At 38.2% G+C, this 12,188-nt stretch overlaps 1 protein-coding gene across 3 annotated transcripts in view; it reads left to right on the forward strand.

Moving 5' to 3' along the window:
* The window catches only part of BOD1L1 (biorientation of chromosomes in cell division 1 like 1), a 36,869-nt gene that overhangs the window by 5,577 nt on the left and 19,104 nt on the right, over positions 1-12,188 (forward strand). For 2 of the 3 annotated variants that reach the window (XR_005601701.1, XM_039550521.1), the window contains exons 6-11: positions 313-482; positions 1,378-1,501; positions 1,853-1,997; positions 2,654-2,729; positions 3,617-9,731; positions 11,809-11,870. Coding sequence is in view for 1 of the 3 variants with exons in the window: in XM_039550521.1 (XP_039406455.1) it covers positions 313-482; positions 1,378-1,501; positions 1,853-1,997; positions 2,654-2,729; positions 3,617-9,731; positions 11,809-11,870 (6,692 nt within the window). In the remaining 2 variants the exon portion in view is untranslated. The remainder of the gene's footprint in view (positions 1-312; positions 483-1,377; positions 1,502-1,852; positions 1,998-2,653; positions 2,730-3,616; positions 9,732-11,808; positions 11,871-12,188) is intronic. The other variant, XR_005601702.1, reaches the window with a different exon arrangement.

Consider the following 12,188-nt stretch of genomic DNA (forward strand, 5'->3'; position numbering starts at 1 on the left):
TACTGTATGTAAACGGGCAGTGGGATTACAGGCAAGAGGGTAAACCCAGTTGTTGTGTCCTGGTTTATTACCAGGTTTGTGTCATGCAATTTTTTGGCTGAATGATGCACACAAACACATGAGTGTACCTTTGATTTTTTTCATAATCTAGTGATATTTGGATGCTAAAAGGGTTTAATTTTTTTAACTGTTTATGGTTTTAGAGTAAATAATTGTTAATACATTCTGAGTAGCTTTGCCTCCTCAAAAGTTATGTTGGAAGCACTGCCCTAATTTATCAATATATCTCTACGCTCACTAACGTTTCTTTAGATGAAGAGGAGAAAAACAGTCAAAGTAAGACAAAGCCCCATGCTAACGAGCTGAGTGACGGGAAAGCCAAGCCCGTTCGCCATGCTTATGTTCGCAAGCCTTTCCTGTACTCCAAATACTTCAGTGATTCTGATGATGAACGAACTGTAGAACAGCGCCGTCAGTCCATTGTAAGTCTGCGGTTTTCTGCTGCTCACATTCTGGTCCTAAAACTTTTTAGGGCAGAAATTCCACTTCTGGTTTGGTGGTGGTTTGTGTGAGGGGGAGTCTTCTGTTTCTTCTCCTTTCAGGGATTTTTTTCCTCTTGTATTATAGCTGCCCTTTCTTCAGGTTTCCATCAGTATGGCACAGTCTGCTCTCCAGCACAGCACTCTGCTCTGCTGATTATAGTTTGAAGGCTTCTGGCAGTGAAAGCAATGACAGTGTGTTCTCTCTCTTTCCCCTCCCCCCAAAATAAAATATGGATGAAAAAAGTAACCCATATGTACCTGCAGCCTGCCTTCAGTGGGGTTTTTAGTAGATCGGGCTTGTGTTGAGTACTGGAGGCTACTTCATTACACCAGCTCTTTACATAGTCCTTGCTGACCATGAAATCAGTAGTTTGTAGCAAGTCTGCAGCCATTGGGAATGGAAACAGAGATTTAAGCACATGCACTCTGTTCTGTGGCAGAAGGGCCAGCACAGAGAAGAGGGAGCAGCAGTTCTTTTAGATTTTCTCCTTTGGCCGGGTACATATATTTATGTTACATGTATAATACATGTGTATAAAATATGTTGTGTATATATTGTATATACATACAAATAAAACATACATTCTTTGAGAAAGTCTCATAGCTTCAGTCTGCAGTCTTGATTGGCAGTGAAATTCTGGAACTCAACTAATTTCGCCTCACAAAAATATTAGAGTGTTCCATTAACTTTTGTATGATTTCTAAGGCGTATTTATGTTTTTGCTGGCCTTAAGCTGCAGTGTTTTGTTTTCTATGGGGTTTAGACTTATATTTATAGTCAAAGAACGTTCTTTGACCTAATGTTAAATTGTTCTCCATGGTTTTGTATCTCTAGGCCAAAGAAAAAGAAGAAAGACTCCTTAGAAGACGAATTAACAGAGAGAGACTCGAAGAAAAACGTAAACAGAAGGCTGCAGAAAAGACAAAATCCCTAAAAACTGGAAATCAGAATGCTAAAGGTATGAGAAGAAGAACTGTGAGTAGCCCACACCACCCTGCTCTCACTTATTCTCCATAGAATAAAACATTCAGCTTTGAATAATGGTCATACAAGTCTGTAGTCATTTCCTTCCCTTAGTAACCCAACATCTCAACAGTGATGTAACAGAAAAAATTATAATGCAAAATATGAATACGGAATTTCTTCTTCACTTTTTCATATATCCGTTACACTGCTTAGGCTCAATTAACACCTGTATAACTGCTATTCTCTGCTACATTTTAGTACTCTCTGTACTGTTTTGTCATATTTATAGCTGAAACACTAATAAATTATGTGTATGTATTTCACCATTTGTGTATTATTTTAGGAAAAAGTGGCTTGCACTTAGAAGAACCTTCATCAAAAAGTGTAGAGTCAAAAACTACTGGTACCAGCATTAAGGATGTGCTTAAAGAACAGAAATTTTTGGAAAAAAAAGTGGCCCTGAGCAGAAAAAGAAAAAGGGATTCAAGGTACTTATTATTTACTCAATAGGAGTTAAGGTTTTGAATATTCGTTTTTGCAGATTGGAAAGGTTCTTTTCAACTTTGTACTTAGCCTTATCCATTTTAACAGTTTTCTCTTAAAATATTTGCATAATTTTGTTACTAATAAACGTGGAATTCAGGCAGAAAAATTATAGCTGCTTAAATACATGGCATCTCAGACTGCAGTAGGAGTCTTTATGTGGCTTTTCACAGAATGGTATTAAAGGCATGAGAATGGAGACCTTTTACATGTTTGTGCATCTAGTAGGCGAGTCAAGTTGGCTTCATCTTTAGATTGATGTTTATGTAGATACGTACCTTTGTACATAACTGTCCTCATTCAGGTAAATATGGGGCAAGGAGAACTCTGACACATTTTACGGGACAACAGCAGTACAAATGTCATACTAATACTGCTTTAAAGCGCTTGTATTCTGGGTATTTTTGAAGTTGATATATAATTTTACAAGCAAAAAAAGCCTGGGCAAATTGGTTAGAAGTTTGGTGATCATGTTCTATTTCTGTATTTTTAGTGAGCATTTCTCTCTTGTGCTCAGCTCTTGTGAAAGCAGAAATTTTACAAAGTAATGTTAGACTGGTACTGATTGTTCTTTATTAAGTTGTCCAAATACCTATTTCAGGCATGCTGAAGATAGCTGCAGAAAGAAAAATGAGCCATCTGAAGAAGATTCTAAGGAAATGCAAAAGACAAATGAGGTAGGTGTCTCTTAAAAATAAACCTTACGATCTTCCTTTTAATTCTAATAGTACTCTTTCATATGTCTGCACCAAACTGCATACAATTGCATTTGTTCTCACTAGTAATTTTTTCCCTACCTGTTCCTTCAGTTGTATTAGTGATCTGACATCACTGTAGTAATGTTTTTTGAATTCCAATAGCCACTGAAATATGGTCTGTATATTCAGTGTTGATGCATGTCTAGTAGAACCTGAGATGCAGTTTGAGCCCTAATCTGTGAAGTATGCTGGGTTTTAAAGAAAGAGCAGTGTTTTTTATATGCAAAGACTTCAGCTTGATCTGTTTAAACTTCTCACTGGAAAGTTAAACTGACTGTGCTCCAAACACAAAAGGAAATAAAATTTTTATGGCAAGAATTCTATGAATAACACTGTTTAAATTAAAAAAGGTGGAAGTTCAAGTAGAAGTCTAGATTTATTTTTTTTAGGTCTTGTTGTGGTGTTTTGTTTTGAATTTTTAGTTACGGTTTTGTTCTACCAGACAGCATAATGGTTATTTGAAGGAACTTACAGAGTGCTTGAAATTGTGATTGTCTATTCAAAAATCAATTTAAGTCATTTTAGAAAAATTACCTTATGAAGAAAAGATAATAAAGTTCAGACAGGCTGCTTAAGGATAACTTCTTTTGCTTTGGATTTTTCCACAATAGTAGATAGTTGAAATGAAACTGGCAATTTTTGTTTTCTGACTGACTCTATTGTAGGTGAATTTTTATTACAACGTTAAGTGTATTCCCTAGCGTATTGTTTTTTTTGAGAGTTTGTGCTTGCCAGTTCTGTTCAGTCACATAAGTGAAGGAACTGTGTAATATGTACTTACATATATAAAAAAATCTCTTTTGTAGACTTGTGAAAAAAATTCTTCCAAAGAATTGAAGCACAATCATGGGAAAAACGAATTCTCTAAACAACTTAGAAGACTTTCAGAATGGGGGCATTCAACTGAGGAAAGCAAAAGTGATTCTAAGGCAGAAAAAGAACATAAAAGAAGAACCTCCACTTCTCTTCAGGCTGAAGGAACTCAGCAGGACAATGAAACAAGGGATCCAAAAAAACAACTGGATAAAGCAGAAGTCAATAGTGAAGAACCACAGAAGCAGAAATCCATATTTAAGAATGAAAAACACCCCAAAAAAGATACTGACACAGAAATTCAACATATGAGAAATTCTGCCAAAAAAGAAGCCAAGTCTTACAGAGATAAAAATGAGAAGGAAAGAACTGCTTTAGAAGATAAACTTTCTTTAAAGCACAAATATAAAGGAGATGGTATTCACAAGTCAGGTGAAGATGTTGAACTTCATTCATTTGAGAGAAGTTTGAAAGGAGAGGATGGTGGCCAGAAACATAATCAACAAATAAAGGTTTCCTCAGATGACAAATGTGAAAGAAAAAGTAAACACCGAAGTGAACGGAAAGTATCAGTAACAGGAAAGGATGGAAAAAACCCTTCTGAATCAACCTTAAAAGCTGAAGAATTACTGAGGAAAGAAAACAAAAAAGACAGACATCTCTCAAGGGCAGAATGCAAGACCAAAAGGTCCTTGAGTGATTCTAAGCCACAGAAGGATTCCCTAAGTGCCTCAAAGCAACCTGCTTCAGCATCACATAGAAGAAGCGAAAGCTACTCAGAAGATAAACATGAAATAGAATCAACTAACTCTGATAGTAATGTAAAACATGAAGATGGTGTTCATAAAGATAGACGAAGATCTAAGAGCCTTGCAGAAGACAAGATTTTGTTAAAGTCCAAGTCAAAGAGTCATAATAAACAGTTCAAAGCATCTGAAGCAGAATTACAGGAATTAACAAAACAAGACACTGGACAGAAACTAGACAAAGATAAGAGCCTGGAAGACAATGATTCAGATAAACAACACAAATCCAGAAATGAAGATAAAGGTTTGGAGGATAGTGGTGCTGAGTTTGAGCTTGGAAGTGGCCCACAGTCAACTCAGGGATCACAAAAAGACTTTAGTCACAGAGTTAAGTTACATTCTGGAGAAAAAGGCTCTGTAAAAGAGAAGTACAGAGGTGATAAAGATTTAAGTAATTCCAAACTAGAAAGAAGGTTCTCTGCTGAAGGTCATAAAAGCAGAAACTTAAAGCACAGCAACAAAGAAGTAAAGAAGAAGGACGAGAGCATCAAATTGGAAGATAAAGGTACTAAAGAAATGGACAGTGGGCATGAAAGATTGTCAAATGTCACAGTGGCAGTGGATAAGAAACAAAGCAAGAAAGTATCCTGTGAAAACAGAAAAGGCAGTTTATCAAACCAAGATTTACTTAAGGAGGAAAAGCAATCAGCTAGCACAACTGAAAGCAGCCAGGCTCCAGCCCCTCAAAAGGCAGCTATGAATCATGATGGCTTGCATTCTGGTCATGCGGAAGAGCTGATGGAACTTGATTTGAAAAAAACAAAAGCACAGGAAGCATCTAACATTGAAGGAAAAAACATTCAAAACTCTTTCCAAGCCAGAGATGCCAAGTGTGCAGTAAAACAAAAAATATCTCGTTCTGTTTCAAATAAGGAGTTAAAACACAGCTTGGCAGATCCTGAAGCCTGTGAATCGCAGTTTCTGCCTGCAGCTGAAAAAACTGTTGAACAAGAAGATACTTCTAATAAACAAGTTGGTGCCTTAGACACTTTGTCCAAAAAAGCTTCTATGGCTCAAGGACCCAGTAAACAAGGGGCTTCTAAAATGAGCATTGTGGATGAAACAAGTGGTAGAACCTTAAAGAATGTGGCCAGTAAAGATCAGGCTTCAAAAGATAGCAGAAGACCAAAGAATTTAAAAACTGTGATAAATTCTAATTCAGATGATGTTCCTTTAGCAATTAATTCTTCAAGGGAAGATGCTGCTGATGCAAAGTCCATGGATGTGGATATCTCGGATTTTACAGATTCTTTAGGTAGTTTGTCTAAAGAATGCCATAATTCAGATGGGGCTTCCTTATTGGAAGATGCTTTCCTTTTGAAGAATGATACAGCACAGGTTGTATACATGGAGCAAGATAGTGCAGGGCCAAGTTCTGTCATGAAAGATGATGGTGACACCACCATCATGGCAAACAGTATAGAAAAAGATAATGAGGTGTCCCGGTCTGGTGAACAGGCAGTGGAAGACGGTACAGCTGGGTTATGTAGTCAAGATTACAATGAAGCAGCAAAGTCGGAAAGCTCTCAAGATAGGGAGTTAAAAAGAAAAGAGGAAAACTTGTTGTCTAACATAACTGAAGATCGTGGAGATGTAACAACAAAAGAACTTACCCTAAGAATAAAAGAGGGAGAGTGCTTGAATACAGATCCCTCCACAAAGGGAGAAAGAAGCACAGTGGATAGTGTGGAAAAAAACAAGGTGCATGGCACTGATTATATGATCCAGTCTTCCTCTGTTTTAGTGCCTGAAGGAGTTCCTGAGGAAACTTTCAAAGGCTCTGTTATTGCCAGTGGGCAAGAAGGGACCAATGTGGTTGGCATGGAAGACAAAAATGAAAGTAATGCTGTAGGTACCAGTGCAGGAAGTAGTAAACCTAGTTCATTGTACAGCAGCCTACAAAAAACTCCAGCCACTGTGATAGGAACTAGCACAGAAAAGATCACTGAGAGCACTGCAATGGCAACTAGTACAGGAGGAGAAAGAGCTGAGGGTGCACCACATTCTGAAAAGGACAGTGATGCTACAACCACTTGCTCAGAAGAAGAAAGTGAGGTGACAGTAATCTGCACAAGCATAGAAGCTGATGAAGGTTTCACAACAGGCGTATGGGTAAAAAGTAGTGAGGGTTGCAGTTTCATCACAGGAGCGGATATTGGTGACTGTACTGTTGCAGCAGCTGAAGAAGGTGGTGGCAGTGTTGTCACTGAAGGATTAGCAGAAAGTGAAAGTTTCCTAACAAGTACAGAAGGAGAAGAAAATGGTGACTGTACCATGGTTGATGCAGAAGAGGGTGGTAAGGATTCAGTGAACCCAAGCAGAGTAGAAATTGAAGACAGTGTGAATAGTGCTGGGACAGAAGAAAAAGATGACGCTGTGACTAGTGCAGGCTCTGAAGAAAAGCGAAATACCTCAACTTGTGTAGATACAGGCAAATTTGAAAGTTCTGTGTCGTGCTTAGGTGAAATGGAGAGCGATGGAGCTGTAACTAGTGCGGGAACAGAAACAGGTGAAGGGTCCACCAGTGGTGATAATTCAGGTGAATTTAGGGGCAGTGTGATAGCTGGCCAAGTAAAAGAACACGAAGGTACTGTGACTTGCACAGGTGCAGAAGAAAGAGGTCATAACTTCATCATCTGCTCTGTGACTGGTACAGATACCCAAGGAGAAAGCGCTGTCACTGGTGAATGTATTGCAGTGGTCACAAACAACAGTGCCACGGCTGGAACTAGTGGTGACAAATCTGAAGATACTATAAATGGTGAAAGCACAGTGACCAGCACAGGCATAACCCCAGAAGATGATGCTGAAATTTCAGCCGTCTGCACGGGGCTAGAAGACAGCAATGAGGGATTTGTAGTTTGTTTAGAAGCTGAAAAATGTGAAAGTCTAATGGACAGTACAAGGGCAAAGGAAGAAGCCAGTATCACTACAGTCAGCGTTGGTCTGTGTGATGATGAAGGTTTTGTGACTAGTACAGGCTCAAAAGAAGAGGATGAAGAAGGTGAAGACATTGTGACCAGTACAGGAAGAGGAAATGAAGAAAATGAGCATGCTTCTACTTGTACAGGAATGGAAAGTGAAAATGCACTAATTTGTATAGGTGCAGAAGAAGGTGAAAGTTCCATTATCTGCATAGTTGCTGAACAAATGGAAGCTGAGTCAGGAGTGGCTGGCACAGATATAAATAAGCTTACTGTCGACAGCATGACAAGTGTAGAGGAAGAAGCTAATTGTGGCACAGACTGCAAAAATTACAAAGGCATTGTTGAAAGCAGCGTAACCAGTGCAAGTGCTGCAGATGAGGGTGCCTTAGCTGCACAGAAAGGAAAGCATGAAGGTACCTTGCTTCCCTCAGATGCTGAGGAGTGTGAGGGTCCCATGACTAGTGCTATGGCAGTGCAAGATAAGACTCAGTTTGGTGCTGAGGACAAACATGATAATGCCATGACTTCCTTTGACAGCAGAGAACTTGATGCCTCTATAAGTAGTGCAGTTCCAAAGGAAGATGAAACTTCTCGTACTCCTTCTGACAGAGAAGTAAAAGTGAAAGGTGATGTCATCTCTACCAGCACAGTGGAAGATGCTCCCTTACATTCAGCCATGGATGCAGAAGAAGGTCCACTTGCTGTTGCAGGAGTAAATGAAAGTGGGGAAAACTCTATGATCTTAATAGACACTGAAGACACAGTGCCTATGCCCAGCACAGCTACAGAGTTTAAAGAGTGTGTGAATACTTCTAGCAGTAAGCAGGAGAAAGATGAGTGCACTATGATTTCCACCAGTATAGTGGAGGAATTTGAGGCTCCTATGTCAAGTGCAGCTATTGAATATGATGGTCAGCTCCCCTCTGTGAAAACAGAAGAAATAAATGAGAATGCTATGGTTTCCATAGATATGGAAGTATATGAGGTTCCCATGCCTAGTGAATCCAGTACAGGAGGAGATGATAACAGTGGTGATGGGAGTCACCCAACTGCTAGTGGTAAGGAAGAAAAGGATGAGTGTGCTATGATTTCCACAAGTGTTGTGGAAGAACAAGTAATCCTAATGTCAGGTGAAGTCACAGAAGAGGCGATTCAACATACCTCAGACATGGAGTCAAAAAATGAAACATTAATGATCTCTACAAGTACAGCAGAATGTTTTGAAGCTCCTGTGTCTAGTGTAGCTATGCAAGATGAAAACAAACTCGGTGCTTCTGAAACAGAAGGAAGATATGAAGCTGCTATGATCACTACAAGCATGACAGAAGAATGTGAGATAGTCCTGATCAGTGCAGCACCACAAGCTGAAAGTCAGCTCATTGTAGCAGGAGATGAAGATGCTGTTCTCTCTCCAAATGCATCAGAGGAATGTAAAGGTGTGGAGACCACTGCAACTGTAGATGAGCAATTTGGACTAGCTGCTTTCAATGCAGATGGGAAAAGCAAAGGTTCTGTGATTTTTGTGGGAGAATGTGGAGCTCCTGTGCTAAGGGTTGCAACTAACAGTGAAGATCAACACACTGCTTCAAATATAGGAGATAAGGATGAGGGGGCAGTGATCACTCTGAGCGCAATGGAAGAATGTGATAGTCTCTTTACCTTTACAGTCATAGAAGAAAGTCAACTTGCTGCTGAGAGTACAGAAGTAAAAGACAAAAGTGAAGAAATTTTTAATACTGCTAACCAGATTGAATGCATCCTATCAACTACAGGCCCCGAAAAAAGTGAGAATTCTTTGCTTGCTATTGGGAGAGAGAACGAGACACGTGAGAGTGGGGCGAGGACAGAATCGGCAGCATCTCAGGCCACAGTAGACAGTGAAATCACAGAAACGGGTGAAAATGCAGTGAACCTCATGAGTGTGGATGAGGCCCTCTGCGTGGAGATTAGTACAGAGACTGCTGAGAGTCCTTCCCCAGAGGCAGGTGAGGACGATGAACAAGCTGAAGATGTTTTGCATGAGGATGTTACATCGGAGCTCTCTTGTACGATTTCAGAAGCAGTGATAGAGAGTGAAGCTGTTAAGAATGTAAGCTATAAATTAAACTCAAACGTGGTTTTAGAAAGTGACTTTTCTGAAATAAGGACTCCCCTGCCTAAGACACAGGCTCTTTCCTTAGTTTCTGCAAATGAAGTGACTGTAAACACCAACCACAGTGAAGTAACAATAGAAGCAGAATTAGGGAAAAAAGGGGACCTCCCTTTGTTGCATGTAGAAGAGCTATATGACAGTGATGACAAAACCAGCTTGGTCAAAACAGATGATACTGGCATTGAAGTTACTTTTCAGAAAAGCAATGCAACCTTTAATTCAGGTGAGGATTTCTTTTTTTTTTTTTTTTAATTTTTTAGTTTGTGAATTGTCATAAATAGATGCATTTTACCATCATTATAGTTAGAAATAACTTGTACTGTTCAAATATACCTCACTTCGTTAGTTGCAATATGGCTATTAATACATTTAAGAGTTGGTGACAAATAAGCATGTGATTTTGGGTGAATAGGACCACCTGAGTTGTGTTGGAAAACAAATATTAGAATGCAAAAAATTACTAAAATACATTGACATCAAGTTATGAGCTAATATATAAAGTGATTTGCAAGGAGTAATTATTGTGGAGCTACACATAGGTTTTGTTTTTAATGTGTTACAAAATTCAAAAAAGTGTTTTAGGAAAGAGGATGCATTTCATTTTGATGTATGTTCATCATTTTAGGAAGGTAACTTCATAGTAATTTTGAAGGTTAAGAGTGGACATCCTTACTCATAACTGCAGATTTTCTCTGGATGATTATTTAGTGGTCATGTTCAGATTCACTGTCTTACACTTAATTTTGTCCTGTGAATACATTTGGAATTGTTCTGCTTTGTGTTACAAAGGAATTAGACTGTCATCCTAAATAAGTATTTTAAGCAAGCAGTAGATGTATATTTTAAATAGAAAATAATAGTATATGACATTAAGTATATCACACACTATATCCAGATCCATTCTTCTAAGCTAACGTTTGAAATGAACTTGCATGGTTGCTGGTTCCTAAAAGACAGTGTAATGAACATCCTACTATTTTTGACCTTGCACCTCTTTGACCCTCCGAAGTAGCTGAAGCACCAATTTTTTTGAAAATTATGAATTCTGTAGACGCTATAATGAAGTCAAGATTATGACTTCATTATAAATTTTGGAGAAATTAAACTGTAGAAAAATTTGTTTATACCACAGGAAGTGGAATGATGCTAATCAAGTACTATTTTTAAAATCTTTTCCTTCTCATGTCTGTCCTTGGCATTATTTCAAAAAGCATTTTATAATGTGGGTTTCTCAAAGATTGGCTTTATTCTCTAGTTCTTTTGATATTTGAGTTGAGAAAGCACTCTCTGCAGATTCTGGGATTTTAGGAATTTGTCTAGGAAAGATTCTGATCTAGTAAACTTGAAAAATGTTATTTATTGTTTATACAAGAGACAAACATGAGCTGTGGAAGTGTAAAATGCTACACAGTAAAGTATTCCTATCTCGGTGCTTGCCTTAATCCTTGTTGTCCATTGATGTAGCTTTTGTAAGTACCAGTGGTAATGGTACTTATTCCGTGAACAGCAGCCGTAATTTAATCACTTCACATGCAGCATTGGTGAATTATCATGTTATAACTATTTGTTTAGGAAAAGCTGTCTAAACAGGTTTCTGAAATAGGTTTCCAAAAATGCTGTAGAAGTCGTGTGACAATGCTGTTGCCATGGCCTGTTTTTAAGATGTTGTAAGCATACAGTTTTTCCCCTGGGGAATGGAATGGGAAGGGGTTTTAAGGTATTTTGAAATCTTATTGATGCTAACAGGAGCTACTGAGTTTTCAGTTTCTGTAGAAATTGGACATTTTCAGTGATTGTGGTTCTAGAGCTGACAGATTTAGACCTAATTGTCACTTAAAACAAAATATATCCTTAGTATTAACTCTTAGCTCTGCATTCATTAATACAGAGGTAGTTTGCTGTTTCAAAATGGTCCAAATGGTCTAAAAAATCCGTTGGTGGTTTCTTTTTGGAAGAAAAGCAGGAAGAAAAAGCCAAAGTTAGAATTCATATGCAAGCAAGAAAAAAAGCCAAAGTCAGAATTCCTAAGTAAGCTGTGGTAAATCCTGATACCCCATATTTTCCAAGCCTTTTGTATTTAAGGAAAACACAGAAGTACTTGTGTTCCTGCAGATGCCAAGCTGGGGTTTTATTGAGCTGGTTTGCTGTAAACAGACTGGCGGTTGTTTCTGTTGTCCACAGGAAGGGTTTAAATTCATGTGCTGTATTCATGAGGTAGTACTGAGAAACAGCATTCTGCTATAGCATGAGATAAATGCATAATGTAATCTGATAATTTTAACATATTTGTATTCCATTAGGCAATGATGCAGCCTTACCAAAGTTGGCAGAAGAACTAGAAAGTACCTTGAAAACTGGCAAGGTATTTATGTTATTTGAAAATTTTTACTGTGCTGTTTCTTGCTTATTCATACATCTTGCTAGGGTTTCTTACTGTACCTTTTGATTTTTGTGCAGCAAAAGTAGCATTTAAACTGGAGAACTTTGAAATATTTTTGAGATTATTCAGCTGTAGTTTTCTAAGCAGCTGGCATTTAAATTGTGGTCTATCCATGTTATTCTGTGTTAGGAATAATTCCCTCCTTCAGCCAAACTTCTTCTGTGACCGTGACATCCAAGTTTGGTTTTTTAAAAATTGGTTATACTGTGTACATGTTGCTTGTGATAGTGCTTGTAAAAT

Source organism: Corvus cornix, chromosome 4 (assembly GCF_000738735.6).
Source record: "Corvus cornix cornix isolate S_Up_H32 chromosome 4, ASM73873v5, whole genome shotgun sequence".
Classification (NCBI taxonomy): Eukaryota; Metazoa; Chordata; class Aves; order Passeriformes; family Corvidae; genus Corvus; species Corvus cornix.